The 16,116-nt window shown below is 38.7% G+C and overlaps 1 protein-coding gene across 6 annotated transcripts in view; it reads right to left on the bottom strand.

Annotated features, from left to right (window-relative positions):
* Positions 1–16,116, bottom strand: part of WWOX (WW domain containing oxidoreductase) — a 642,196-nt gene that overhangs the window by 301,515 nt on the left and 324,565 nt on the right. Inside the window, exon 9 of one of the 6 annotated variants that reach the window (XM_067540120.1) lies at positions 5,357–6,202. The exons of 4 other annotated variants lie outside the window; for them this stretch is intronic. In XM_067540120.1, coding sequence (XP_067396221.1) covers positions 6,095–6,202 — 108 coding nt within the window. In that variant the 3' untranslated portion in view covers positions 5,357–6,094. Of the gene's footprint in view, positions 1–5,356; positions 6,203–9,066; positions 9,389–16,116 lie in introns of those variants that run through there. One more of the 6 variants, XM_067540126.1, reaches the window with a different exon arrangement.

Below are 16,116 nucleotides of genomic sequence, written 5' to 3'. Positions count from 1 at the left end.
ATGTGTGAGGTTAGGAAGCGAGTCAGCAGTCAGTTAGAAGAACAAAAATTATGGTAATTTGAATTAGAGCAGTACTGAATAAGTTTCAGATGAAAAATTTCCCCCAGCACTCATTTGAGTTTTATTTTACATACCAGGAGGTTATTTTTTGTATTCCACGCACCCAGCGTGATCCAGACAACATGCGTGCGTCCTGCTCTGAGGAGCGTCTATTCGAATGGCTGAGAAGTAACAAAAAGTGACGAAATAGGTGACGGGGGTGTGTGTGTGTGTGTGCGTGCGTGCGTGCGTACGGTAACATCACATGGCTAATTACTCTTGCTATGCGTGTATTTTGATGATTCCTCTACATATTGTATGGCCAACATTTTCAAAAGTGACTAGTGATTCTGGATGTCTCTGTTTTTCATTGCAACTTGAGACTTCGCCAGGGAGCAGATTTGCAGAAGGTGTGTGCTCAAAGTGTCTCCCACTAGGTCCCAGAAATGGAGGCTTCTAAAATCAAGTCATTTTACAAAAGCTGCATACACACACATATAGGATTTTGTTTTGTCCTCGCCCGTTACCTAACCAAGTCAGATTGATGAATCTTTCAGCACTTTTGGGCTTGGTTTCTTCAGCTAAACTTCTTTTGGGTTGATTTTGCTATACTGTTTGAGAGTACATTAGCCTTTCTGCTTTGTGTGAATTATTAGCAGTTTAGAGGCATTGGCTGCTGGCTACATGTTATCACTTAATTCTGTTTAGAACTTGGTATCAGTTATATGGGTTTGCAGTTCCTCCTTCACTTTCCATTTAGAGAACTAATTTAAATCAAATGTTGGGTTCCCTCTCTTCTCCTCTTCAAATTGTACCTGATCTGGGAATGTATAACATACTTTTTAACTCTATCTGGGCAAATGAAAAATGGTTGGACTCTCTTAAAATGATGTTTATAATGAAAGCATTTAGTTACAATTTGTATTAATAGATGCTAATATATATAAATACAGGAAGTAAATAGCTAATTGAGCTCTGACTTCCTTTCCAGGTGCACACTGCAAAGACCTCATGAACCAGGAGCGTTGATCCTCAGATAACAGTTACTCTTATAGAAAACGTTTATTGGCTTCTATCACTCTCTTGTCAAGCCTCCTGGAGTACAGATATACACATCCCAATAAAACACACAAAAACACAAAATACAGTTACAATTAAGGCATCCTGAAAATGACAACATAAAACATGTTCCCTCCTCTAAATGATCATTCACTTAAACCCAATTACACTAAATATTTATAATTCAACTGAACAAATGATTTAATATATACAACAGAGCTGAGCGCTAACATAAGGATGGCTAATGTACCTCAGACTTCAGATCTCATCTTTCTTTTGATACCAAAACTGAATCCTGGTTGTATTACCTGAATTGTATTTTATTTTTAAAATGCTAATGAATTCTACAAATAAATACACACACACGCACACAAGGATTGGATATTCTACCTATCAATTCTTTAAACAAATCTCCACCTTCAGCTATATTCTATTAGTGCTGAACAGGAATGTGCCTTCCATGAAAACATGGTGAAAGAGATAGTTGTAAATGAGTCTAAATGAATCCTGGTTGGTTATCTAGTTTACATTCTTTATGGCATCAGCTTGGTTATACAACATAGGGGCAAAATGAATCAGGGACTCCCCTACTTTTTCTCTTCTTGACTCAGAGGAAAATGTTGAACAAACTTGAGTGGGGAAGGTGGTTCAGCTGGAGCACAGGCTCAAGTACCCTTCCCTGCACACCTACGTCTTCCCAAACCAAGCCATAGGGAAGAGGGAGAACTGAGAGTGATCTAATGGCACAGTAAGCCTCAGTAACAAAGACCCTTAGCTGGAGCTGGGGGCAGCAGCAAAGAGAGTCCTTGCAGCTGCCTAGACATTAGTTATGTCTGATTCTAATTTCGACAGTTTAACTGATGAACATTCTTTTCTCTGCTAATTAGCTATGTGACCGAACTGCCTCGCACTGCTTCCTGTTCCTCTGCTGCCATTCCTGTGCCATCCATGATCTTTGACATCCCTCACCCATTTCTCCCCTTCTTTTTTGTCTCTACCCACCCCAATCCCGCCATCCATTCCTTCCTACCTTTGCCCCACTAATCCATCCCCTACTCCTATTTCCCCTCATCCCACACTAGCCCTTCATAATATATTAAAGCAACCCCACCCCCCAAAAAAGCCCTAAACCCTGCAGTTAATATATTTGCCAACCATTACTCTTTTACTTTTACTCCTTCTTTTACTTGTGTGATGTGTCCCATGTCCACACTTTGTCTATTTAATCTATAATAAGATCTCTGGGACAGGAGCTATGCTTTCCTATAAATTTGTGAAATACCTCGTATAATAAGGCCCCCAATCCTGGCTGGGGCTTTTCAGCACAACTACAATACAAATAATACTTAATTATAATAGTTAAATAACAAAGTGATAAAGATAATTAACCAATAATTGGTAGGTTTTAAGGCATCCCCCCTTTTCTAGCAGTGGGTCTTGCTCTCAGAAATTTCAATCACTGGCTTCAAGAAGTTAAATAAGAAATCAAAGGCCAACAAGGAAAATAAAGTTTAAAGGATGTATCGACCAGGGAACCATAAGGTAAATTGAGATATATACACTTATGGTACAAGTAACTCACAGTAGTCAAGACTTCTCTTTTCTACTACAGAATCAATATATTACTGTGCTGCTTCAGGAGAAGCAGAAGGAAATCATATCCTGTTGGAAAAAGATTGTCTGATATGTTGTATAAACTACTGCAGAACAAAGCAGATATTAATAGCATATACGGCAATTTTATTTTCACCTACAGTAAAACTGAGTTCTATTTGTAAAGTACTTACGTAGAAAACTCTTAACAAAACCAAATACAAAAAAGAAAACATCCAGGCAAACAAACAGGTATTGCGGAGATTTCAGGGCCACTAGAAATATTACGAGTTTGGCAACAATACTATCAATCACCAGATTGGTATTTCTACACTGGAAGGTGTGGGTCAGCATTACCATACTCTCTTGTTATTTGTTGTGTTTGACAGTTCACATTATTATTTATTTTTGTTACAGTGGAGTTGCCATTGTGCTAGGTGCTGTACAAACATATACAAAGAGATGTTCCCTGCCCCCAAAGTCCTGAGAATATTATCGAAGTCAAGATGCCACAAGAGAGCACAACAAAACAGATGGAGAGAATGGGAGAGGAAGCAGGATGGTAACAGTGACAGTAAGTGTGTGAATACACAGACTCCTAGGTGCACAATTAGCAGACTGAGGATTTTAGTTTATATATATATAAATGCATATCAGTGATTCCCCCTTCATCTTTTAGTTAGTTTGTTCTGTCTGTGAACAAGCATCTTCCTCCTTTCCTTATGTTCCAAGTCATTTTATCTGTTATGACTATTAACTAAAGATATTATCACCGCTATTAAAGTAAGTCCTAACATATAATCAGATTTATAATCAAACTTATATAAAATATTTTATATACGGGCTTTTATACGCAGTAACAGCATGTGCGCAGGGAGGCCTGTGGAAGGATCATCATAGATGTCAGAAGATTCTGGAAGTCTGTGGTCAGGGGATACCAGGAGCCTGAGGCAAGTGGGTGGCTGTGGAGAAAGCTAAACAAAGAGTCTGTTGGAAGTACATATAGTCAGTCCCAGACAACTGTGATTAGTGCAGTCATCAATGCTATCCCTATCCCTCTTGCCCAAAGCACCATCTCACCAGCTAGAGTGCTAGGAGTGATGACAAGAGAGCATTTTTGTCTCTTTTTCATAGGAAGTTGATGGATGGGATGAGGTGCCAGGGAAGGGGGAAGAGGAGAGAAAACAGAAGCCCTTGGGGATAGTGCAGAGTTACAGGAGCCTTTCTGGTGATTAAGGGGAACTGAAGAAACTGACATCTTCCAACCAGCTTACTCTCAGAATCACTTTTACAAATACATAAAACAGGCACTTGTTGAAGAGTGTCACAGAGCTAGGTGCCTGTGGGAGGGATTTCCAGAAAGGGAGAAGCAGCAGGGACAGAGATATTTCGGAGGGGGAGTCTCAATGTATGGATAACCTGAATTTGTTACTTTCAACCTATCACTAGCCATTACACTTTACATTCTACATCCCACACCATAACATTTCTCATCTTTGACACTACTGTTTTAAAATTAGGAATCCATGAAGTAATTTTTTCCTTATATTTAATTAATCTACAAATAGAAGATAAGAACATCTTGATGTGGATTAATCACTAAAACAAGCTCAGGTATCTTTTCCTATATCTAACCTCTTGTTTAGGCTGAAGAGCTGGAAAAAAATGTCCAGACCTTGAGGTCCATTAGACTGTGAAATAGTTTCCTTAGGAGAGTGGTGAATGCCCCATCACTTGAGTCGTTTAAATTTGACCAGGAAAAAAAGCAGGTAATAATAAATAAAATAAAGGAAATCATCTGACACAGGAGGGTGGGGGGAAGACAGGATGACTTAGTAAGTCTTTTCCATCTCTAATTTTCTAATAACAATCACAAAGAAAATTCTGACAAGTCGTCACTAGACCATATAATAAAGCTACATCTCCTTAAGAGCAGCAACAGGTGAAGGCATTTTAAAAAAAATGAGATTAAAGGGCAGGCTGTCCTATTCTCCTCCTCTCACGCAGCCCCAGAAGGATATAGAGTGTAGGAGTGAGGCCATTCCCTCTCCCCTGCAAAAAAAGGAAATAGCCAGATGTTGAGAAGTCATGTGTAAGGTGGGATAGGGGGAACGTAAGCTGGTTGGTAGTAGCATCCCTGCTGATGTGAAGGTATTTCCATGCTAATGGCAGTGAGATATATTGGCACAGAACCTGCATTGCATATAGCTGCAGAATAATTAATTAAAACTGACAACACTCCTGTGAAGTACAATAGGTCTAACCACATTACCTCTCTAATCCAAATTTCAGAAAGTGCATTTTGCCAGATATAATATTCAATCATACATACAAAAATTGCATGTGACTTCAGCAAGCACTTTATATTAAGTAAGGGTCCCTTTTATATTTTTTGTATAATAAAGAAATCAAAGATGTGACATCCTTTTTTATTGGGATAATACTTCAGAATGTCAGCAAATAAATCTTTGGGAGGATAAAAGTGTTTCCGGGATTTCCAGCTGTAACAGTATATACTGTATTTGAAGATTCTATATCTGTACTCATTATATCTTGCAAATATCACTAAATAAATACAATCTAAACAATTAAAACAAAAACAAGTTATCTTTAATATCAGGATTTTAATAATGAGATGGTGTGTATAATATTTGTGTAAAGTTAACGTTAGAGCATATACACCTTGAGGATAGAGTGACACTGATGACATATAGAGAAACAAATGTGTATATATATATATGTGTGTGTGTGTGTGATTCAGAAGTAACTCCAATTTGATTCCTTATGAATTTATCTTCAAGGATTTTATTTTCTTCTGTATAAGCTTTAAAGTGAAAGTGTAGCCACTTGCCGCTGGCTCCACTGTTATCATAAAGTCAGCTCACTTAGTGCTGTCCAATTAAAATAAACTACAGCTGCAATGTATCACTTTTTCTTTAAAATCTGAAAATAGTCTTGCTAAACCCAGCCTCCGAAACTAAAACAAAGGAAAAGCTATAGTTTACTTGGCAATCATCTAGGAGAGGATGTTTTGACATTATTTTCATGTTATTAAATGTGCATTTTTCACTTAAAAACAAGAAGCTTCTGTCACTAATGATTTATATTGTAACAATACGTTGTGCAACATAAAAAAGGCATATAATGGCTTGATGCTGTCAACCTTTTAAGATAAAAAATGGGAATACAGACAGTATTACTATTTCCTTTGATAATTCCTTTGAGCATATTTCTCTGCCTATGGTAACAAATAGGCTCCATTTCAGTAGTGGCCTATGGAGTAAAGTAGCCTTTAAATAAAATGTCACTCAACAGCATATCAGCTGAGAAACTGGTATTCTTGAGAGTTCCATCACTGGATTCTCTCAATATTTTTGGTTCTCAGTGGCTATATGGAGATTACTTACATGTAAGTGGAGTTCTTCAAGATGTACTTTGCACGTTCATACTCTTGGGACATGACCCTCGGTGGAGGTGCTGGTGCCATTGCCACCTCAGTTCCGTCCAAATGCTAAAGCGGAGTACCAAATAATGATACAATTAGGACTATGCAGAAGCGGGGAAGGTGGCAGGAGGTTTGAATATGCAGAATGCATCTCAAAGAACTCCAGTTACAAGTAAGTAACCTCAATTACTTCTTCAAATGCCTTCTGCGTATTCTCACTCTTGGGAAAGTATAGCAAAAGCAGTGCCTCAATAAGGAAGAAGAGGGGAGCCTTAATTGAATAATGACTGAAGAACTGCCCTGCCAAAATGAGCATTGGACCTGGATTACAAATCTAGTGCGTAGTGAGATGTAAAAGTGTGGATTGTTCTCCACATACTGGAGTTGCACAGGGGGATGGAATGAGTCCCTCGATTCTTTACATAATAAACTGCTGCCACGTTGTCCAGGGCAATCTGGATAACTATATTGTGTATTTGTGGGAGAAATGCTTTGAGTGCCAAATGTATTGCCCATAGCTCCAATACATTTATGTGTTATTGGGACTCAGATTTCAAAGGCCTCTTACTATGTTGGTGTGAAAATGTGCATCCCATTCTATCTTAGATGCATGTAGTCACTATTAACTTCGGCTGAGATAGGTTGAATAATACTCCCTTGAGAAATTCTGGGTATGTAGTCACCATGTTAGAGAACTAATGATTTCTTGAGGTATTATAATCCTCTTGAGCATGTTGTCTATAGTGGGACTGAAGTTCTTCAGAACCCAATGCTAAAGAGGTCTCATTCTGAGTCTGACATAGGGGGTTACATATGTTGTCAATGCCAAGAATCCCAGCAGCTTCAGAAAAAACCCTGTCGTTTGAACTGGCTGTATCATTAGTAAATGTATAGAATCCATTATTTTCAAAAACCTCTGTTCCAATAGACAGGCCTTTGAGTATTGCCCCAATGAAGGGAATCTTTGGAGGGGGGAATGAGAAACGGTTTTTGCTTGTTTATGATGAGAATCAGGGTTCAAAATAGAGAATAAGTGTTCTGAATGGCTGCCTCTAATTCTTCTTTGGACAGGCCTTCAGCAACCAATTGTTTAAGTATGGGAATACAAAAATGCCTTGCTTTCTTAAATGTGCTGCTACTGGAGCTAAACACTGAGTAAATACTCTGGGTGCAGTGGAAAGACCAAAAGGTAAGATTCTGTATTAGAAGTGGTGTAAAACAAGGACAAATAATATATATTTTCAGTGGATGGTTTTATGGTAATGTGGAAATGTTGAGGTCAAGAGTAGTGAACCAATCTAGGGTAGAGAAGGAGGGAATAACAGACCCAAGGAGAACATTATGAACTGGAATTTGTTTACCCATGTTCCTTGTTGCTTGACTTTATTATTTGCTCCTGTCTATAACCTGGTGCCTGATCCCCAAATTCCTGATATCCTGACCTGGCTCAACCCTGAGTCTACTATCTGCCTGCCACCTGCAACTTGGTGCCTGAGTGTGGGATTCTGACCTGGCTTGTTCCCAACTCCACCACTCATTGCCTGACTATGATTTAGCAGCTGACTGGCGCACACAGGCCACTCATGGACCAAAACTGACAGGTCCTCTGGCAAATGTATGGTGAAAATAACCATCTCATCCCACAATTTATACTGATACCTGGCCATCACTGCTTGGTAGTTGGCTATACACATGTTTAAGGATGAAGAAGAAAATGATTTCCTACCCGAGAATCAAAGTTTCCTCCCTCTTTATCCACTGGAGTAGAAGCTTGAAACACAGATCTCTGTCAATGAAGTGTAGCTGCTATCACCAGGGAGTTTGTTTGTGGATGTTTGTGAAAGCAAGAGAATCCCAGTTGTGAGATTTGAAACAATTTATCTGCCTTTTTAGAACTGGCTAGCATGAAGACAGCTTGGACCAAAGGGACTTTGCTGGTTGCCATAACCCTTCTAATATGGGTAAGGAAACTTTAGGTTTCATTGTTAATCCTGAAATATCAAATGCAGATGTGTAGTCTCTTCTCATGCTACAGATGGTAAACTCAAGGTTGATGCCATTTTATCCACTAACTCATGGGACTGAATTTCATCCTCGGAAGGAGACAAAGCTGTCACTACTCCCACATTCTCATCAGAGGATGACAAGGCAACGCACCCTGTGGCAGTCCCTCTTGATGTTCCTCTTCTGAGATCATCTCCTCTTCTGCAGAAGGGAAATGATCTAAAGGTCATGGATCTGTAGTTGAAGGATCTGGACATCTCTGCACCACCAAATGTGTTGGAATCTGTTCCAGGCCTGGAGAGTCCAGTCTCTTTGCATGTAAAGAAAGGGGGGAGAAGGCCAACAAGGTCACAACATCCATGGAGGTATATGATAATTCTGCCAGCGTGGGCAGTCTGGTATCATAGTCTACACAGGATACCCAGGAAATTCACATTCCTTCCTTGTCTGAACACTTCTTCCTTGATAAGAGCATAAACTCAAAACCTGTACTAGATCCAGCTCTGGCTCTGACCTCTGATCCAATTCTGGATCCAACACCAAAGTCATCAGTGAGACCTGTAATGTAGGAACTCTTCAGAGAAGGTGGGTAAATGATCTTTCCTGGGAACCTAGTAGAAGGTCTGGGGTGGAAGTGGAAGTGAAGTCAGAGAAAAACAGATATAAGGTGGTTCACGTCCTAATGCTGTGGCAATTGGAAGGAACTGAGGTGGCAATGGCACCAACTTGCCTACTGCCCCCCCCTCCCCCACAGGGCCATTGTAAGCTCTAGAGATAGGAGGGGAGAGTTGAGGCACCTGCAAGAAGTATTGCTACTAGAAGGTTCCACCATCCTAGCTGCACATCCCAAGAGTGTGAATATGCAAAGTGCAACTTGAAGAAGAACTCCATTTCAATGAAACTCTCTAACCAAAATCTTCCTCCAGCTAACATAGAATCCTTTCACTTAATTTTAAATGACTTTTTATCTGTTGCTCTCGTCTGGTTCTTGCCTGAAAAATGACAGTCTATTAAATCTCTTCTTTATCCCCTTTTAACCAACTGTGATTTCAAAATGATTTATTTACATACATTTGGGGAATCCAGGGTCTCATGACACATTTCTGTTTCATTTCAAGCACAATGAGAGAACAGGAAATAATCTGCAAACTTTTTCTTTCTTTGTTACTGACTTTCCTTTAGTTCTTCCAGCCAATAGACTTCTAAACTGAAGCTGCCACCAACAGACAACAGAAGTTGATGTTAATCCTGGAATGCAAAGAAATATGTCCCAACAAGAAGCCTCTTTTACTAAAACAGCAATCAATATATACAATCAAAATGGAAGCATGGTATTTGTCATGTTAGTAGATACCTGATGGATTTTTCCTTTTGGATAAAACTAGAAAGATACACAAGATCATCTTAAAACATGCACACACGTACACCTTAGCAAAGTTCTCATTTTGCTTGACATTCAGAAATTCTCTTGTAGAGAATTCTTGTAGAGAATTTCTGAAAGTTCTATTTGTATAAAGAACAATACTGCACCTTTAAGAAAATATTATTTTTCTTGAGGCCCTATCAAGGTAAATTTCATCAGTATTCAAAGAATGAGCAAAGCACTTCAACAATTTATTTCAATAAAAGAAGACTTAGCTGAAAGGAGTATAAATGATGAGAACTTGCTTTAAACTGATTTATTCCCTGCAGCAATAAAAGGAATGTTTCTTCACTCAGCTGTTTAATATGCAAATATGCAGAGCATCCAGCTTCTGACAGCACATCATTAATAAAACCTTGCACTAAGCAGAGCTCCCGATATTTCATCCTGATGAAAATACATGATGATGATTTTAGACTGTATAATTTCAGAATTGGAACAATGTACTTCCCAGTGATGGAAACTCAGCAATTCACAGTTCTGATGGAGACTTTTTAAGTAGTTAACCTATTTCTGTAAGAGGAAGACATGTGTTTACAAGAATTGTAAATATGAGAAAGCTTGTAGCCTAACACTATTAACTGGACAATCCGAATCTTAGTTTGGGAAAATGCTCACAAAGAATCACTTTATCCACAACAAGAACACAGAGATGACCCAAAAAAAAAAAAAAAGTAAAAAACCATTAAAAAAACAACAACAACAAACCAATGAACTATTCCTTTCATTACCTACCTTTATTCATTAAACATCTCACTCTGGAGATAACTATTGCACGGCTGTATTTTTTTTACATGTTTCATAACAATTGTGACATTATATAATGCAAGTTGCCAATATTTAACAAATATGGAAATTAGCATTATTTATTAAATGCATCTGTGCCTTTTGCTACAATTCACAAGTAGATTTTAAAAAATAGGACTTCTATTTTATTTGTTTGCTTTTAATCCCCGGAAAATGTAGAAGCATCGTACATTTGATCAATCTGGTCCAATGGTCTTTCTCCAGTGTTGTACCTTGCAATTGTCTTCAAGACCAAATCAAGCAAACACACCTGTCAGCTAATTGTTCAAGCTACTTCAGAGACACTTAGATCTTTTTTAATTCTATCTTCACTATTTGCAACAAACATTGTAAACATATTGAAATAAACAAAATAAAAGGGGAGGTTAAATTATTAATTGCTTAACACAGAAGACAAGAATACTTGCTAGTACCTTGCTCTCAAACCTCTCCAATCTAAAAGAGGGAAGTTGAACACTGTACAGTAATTTTCAAATTTCTGCAGAGCACCCATTTCTGCAGAATTAATTCTAATGAGCAACTATCAAATGCTATAATGGGCATGATTAATATGTACAAAGACAATTGTGAGAAACTCACAACATGCTAACCTGTGAAACACAATTTATTTGCAATGGCAGGTTCTGCCTAAGTCATACATAAATGTTAAGGTTTGGGGAAGGGCCGGGGTGGTTGCGGGAAGTTGGCTGAAATATTGCACTCTTCTCTTTGTCACTTTATCATTAGTTCAAATGTAAAGAGAACCCCTTTTTGCAATGCAAGAACCAAAATAATGACTTTATTTTCATTCAAAATATTTCTACTATGAATCAGTCATTTAGCACATTTCAAAGAAGTTTGAAGGATTTTCCTTTGAATCATTTCCCACTGGACATGTAAGAAATGAAATGTCTTCAGGTCTAAATTTCAGGGGAAGTCTTGCAAGTGTTAGTAAACTTCTCCTAGCCAGTTCTTTACATGTTTCTGATTTTCTGTGCGTGGCAATACACCCTCATAACTCAAATGGGATTAACCAATTAAACATTTCCCAGTAGTCTCTAAAATAGCTGCTCTTGGCATGTTTTTTGCATGGAACAAACCTCAGCGGGAGGATATGATAGAAATCTTGCACTATTTAAATATAGAATTGGGACATCAAAGAAAGGGTTGTATTGAAATAACATGGATAATTAAGGAAGTGGAGAACAGTAATAACTGATTTACATAAAATGCTAATAAGCCTCTTGACTTGTTCGGCAATTTCTGCTTTAACAATGGTAACTGGGGGTTCAAATTTGTGTACTAATGTTATTTTCTTTATTTATTTTATTTAAAAAGCACACTACACCCAGGCTAATCTGTATCTGGCAGCATGCACCTTTATATTAAAAAAAAATCAAAACCAATGAGAATCTTACTGGAAACTTATGCAGAACTTCTCATCACAATTATGTTAATTCATACAAAGTCTAATGTACAAAGTTTAAAGGCCTTACATTATATGTGTGCCTGTGCACGGATTCAGACAGCATCCTTTCTAGTTTAGCTCACTTTTATGCCACGCTGAATACTCTGTTACAAATGATCAATGACATATTAAAAATGTTAAATGTTCTTCACAATCACCAGGATTTATAAACTTTGTTTCCATTACACTGCAGTTGTTTTCAAAGGGATTCCGCTGTGTTATGCTCCCTGCAGCTCAGATGGGATGATTAGGGCACTGCACCTCCACTATGGGTTACAGCTATTTTATACTCTACCTTTGTGCCATTTGCTTCTGAGAAGAAATGATATGCTCTGAAATTCTTGTTTTATTTTACTCTGCTACTGATCTCTCCTCACAGTGCTACAGCAGCAGTGGCTTTGAGATGTGAATGTGAATGAGTGTCTGAGCTGTTCCTTCAGGACATGTCTGCGTATTGACCTTCAGCTTACCCTGTTTCCCTGTGAGTCCTCTAAGCATGATCCATTGCTTTCTCAGGCCATTCTCCCTTCACCCCATTGATGGGTTTCAGAGCTACTTAAATTTCAAAGTCCTGATGCGTTGCAGCAGTGGCCAGGGCTCAGCTTTGCTCACGTATAGATTGTACAAGGTCACAGTAAGGGAAAGGGAAAAAAAGCCGAAGCATTTATCAGGATGTATTGCTTTACTTTTTCTATCCATCACAAAGGCGATGATTCTATTTTAGTGAAAATCCATTGAACTCAGATCAAGTCAGATGGCTGTTATCATTGGAAACTCAAGAGCTGTCACACTATAATCGGTACAAATGATGAACACTGAAACGTGGGGCTTGAGGCCACTTAATGGTCTTTAGTGAAAATTTTTTGTTGCTTTTTAAATTCTACACATTTTACTTGAGTAACTTTTCAGTCTGAGAGTGATAAAATTGGGTTATGCTAGTGCAAACTATTCAATTACAGATGATCTCACAAATACGAGGCCAAACATTTACTTCCAGATGCCCCCCACTTCCTTGCTACACATTCACTCTTCGTATAATTATTTGCTTCTGCCCCAGAATTATAGGCATCTGGTCATCTCCCAAAAATACATTTTTTGCTCATTATATTCAGTAACAATATACAATGTTAACAGGCACTTCACTAGTGATGGGTCTGTTTTTATGGGAAGGAGTTTTATTTGTGTTCTGAGAGATGTCCAGCTTTTGTAAAGGCTTTTTATTCTTACATTCATCTCTGCTGTGCGGGCTGGGGGAGATTTGAAAGATTCTTCATTTTTGCTCTCTCTCTCAAATCTTCACAACCAGATAAGGGTTCAGTGAGGTACCATATTTTAATAACAATTTTAAAATCCTGACTGTGTTGAAGGGCACCACCACACTTTTATTAAATAGCTATGGAATTATATATTATTCAGTATAATTACAAGTGTATTTGAATTACATCCGAACTAGAGGACTGGGGGAGTGAAATGAGTAGGGCAGAACTATCATACATAACACAGAGTTCCTTCTTCCTTTCTGTCTAAGTGTGCTAATTATTCTAATAGTTAGGCTTCCTTCTACTTTATATCAGTCATGACAGACTCACCATCTATTTATTTATTTATTTTGATTTCAACATCCCCAGATATAAAATAGCACCTATCCCAAGTTCTAGGCTCTCTTGACAGATAATTAAAATGCATTGCAACTAAAAGGAAAAAAAAGCAATAGCACACTAACAACCTCACTCCACAAAACTGAAATTTCCCTACCTGAACCCACACAAAAACCTAATCACCCCAGATAAAAATCCTTATCCCACCCAAATCTCAACCACCTCAGATGAATGCCCAAAGAGATGGGTTTTTACAAAACATCCTCAAGGCCAATGAATTAAGTCTCTTTTGCATCAAGTATATTACAAAGTCAAGGGGTGCTTCCTAATCTTAGATATCAAGGGTACTCCAATCAGAGAGCCTCCACTGATCACAACTGTGGCAGCATGGTAGAGGGACAGAATGTGATTACTCAGGTAGGGATGTCCTAACTGAATAAGGCTTTTGGTCATTTAAAATTATATTTAGCTGTCCTATTGATCTGTCCTCAGTGCTACAGTATTATGTCCTCAAATCATACGAGATTTCCGGAGAGATAGGGAGCCAACTATTTGCACTAAATGATTAATGATATAAGAAATATTATTTATGTTTAAAGTTTATATAGATCACTATAGTGCTTATGACATTTTACAGAGCGAACACGAGGCCAGATACGCAGTTACTTCATCAGCTTTAAGCCACTTTTTTGCTTCCATATTCTCATGGCCACCGATGTCCATTAAAGCGGGATCAGAGCTGCTCTAATGTACACTCAGTTTCTCGTGGCCAATAGGGAGAATGGAAAGAAGAGAACAGCTAGAGCATAGTGTGCTCAGGCCATGCCCCCTTCTTGTCCCATCCCTCCCACTCTTCTAATTTCTGTTCTAGGCCCACCCTCCGTGTCTGGGTCTGGAATTGATGTAGGGCTGCCACGGAGGAGGGAGAGGCAGATTTCCATCTCCTTTACACTAAGAGAGTGCATAAAAAAGCATTCGTGTAATGGAGGGAGCAGACCCCACCCGCCATGCGTTCAGCTCTCAGAAGTACAAAATCTGCATAGCACTTACCATATATAAGTCCTTATATTTTCAAGCCTCTTTATAAATATTAAGTCAAGTAAGGTTTTGGGAGGCTCTATATTCATGTAGATGTTTTAAATGATACAAGCAAAATTTCATGGCCATTAACTTCCAATCACTTGTGTACAGAATCACCTGCATATATGCAAGAAGAAACAATATACCCCATAAGAGGTATGTTATGATGCAGGAGGAGCGGTTAATATCTTGGATAAATGACAGTTTTACTTCTGGCTTTGTCACAGATTATGAATAATAAAGGTTTAATTGTTCAAAAATAAACAAGCGATATAAAAGCTATCACATAACTTCCTATTACTGTTAGTAACCTACAAAGCTTTGAAAAACGCCCTCAAAACAAAAAGCATTGCTGTATTTCAAAACATTCAATTGTTTTCTTCTTTTCAATATAGCATATTATTTGAAACGTAATGTTGGCTATATTTGTGACAGCTTCACGATCCTATGGCATAAAAGGTGACCTAGGGTCTGAAAGAACAAATCGTGCAGGTGCAACGTTTTGTTTTTAATTTCCTTTGAATTGAATTATTTCACTACGAAGTGGTGGTCTGAGCAATAGGATTTCTTGGGTATAATCATAGCAGTAAGGACTTAATTCATCTGTTCTTCAGCAATATTTCTGACTTTTTTTTTTTAAACGTTGTAGCTGTGTTGGTCCCAGGATATGAGAGAGAAAAGGTCTTTTATTGGAACAACTTCTGTTTGTGGAAAAGACGAGCTTTCAAGACCTGAAGAAGAGCTCTGATGTTTGAAAGCTGCTCTCTTCCGCCAACAGACGCTGGTCCAATAACAGACGTTACCTCACCCATTTTGTCTCAATCATCTGTTTTAGCAGACAAACTTTTACTCACTCTCGCCCTTTCCTGACTATTGTCCGTGTACTGTCATGGTTAGCCACAGTGCCATAGCTGTTATTTGGCAGAGGAAGTATTAAACTATAGTATCATAAAGATGGTAATTGTGATCGCTTGTACAGATCAGGCTTTTCTTCCCCTTGCCCCCCTTCTCCCCTCACATATCCCATCCCAAATTACTCTTGCAGTGTTCACTCCATGGTAAGGGAGACAATTTAAGAGACTGAAGTTTTCACCCTTTCCTGTAAAGCATTGTGTTTTCTGCCTTCCTGTCTGAGGGGTCTACTACTTAGTGCGGTCCCTTATCTCCTCCTCACACTATGGCTCGTCCTCTGCCACAGAGACTAGAAGAGGATATGCTCAGCAGAGGCTGGTGAGAGGCAGAGAACATACTCTCTCTAAGTCCCATGTGCCATCTCTCTTTCTTTCCTTCTCTACGGAGAGAAAACTGGGATAGGAAATGCCAACAAGCTGCCCCTGTCGAGCTGAGCTGGGGTGAAGCCGAAGAAATTTTCCTTCCTGCTGAAATGGTAGAAGTGAGTCTCTCTCTCCAAGACATCCAAGCAGCCAGTTGGCTGAAGAGATGGGCAGGGATGGAGTTCAAATCTCCTGCTTAGCATGGCCTCAGCTGGCCACTGTAGCAGAGCAGGATTGTGCTGCGAAAACCTTGGGATTGTGTTGGGGATTGCAGCTTAATGATTTTGGATCTTTCACATGGTAGCTAAAATATTACTCACACCCTTTCCTAAACTGATGCCTACTGA

This window comes from Emydura macquarii, unplaced genomic scaffold, assembly GCF_026122565.2.
Source record: "Emydura macquarii macquarii isolate MOO-44397 ecotype Brisbane River unplaced genomic scaffold, CSIRO-AGI_Emac_v2 contig_561, whole genome shotgun sequence".
NCBI classification, from domain to species: domain Eukaryota; kingdom Metazoa; phylum Chordata; order Testudines; family Chelidae; genus Emydura; species Emydura macquarii.
This window is presented reverse-complemented; position numbering and strand designations above follow the sequence as displayed.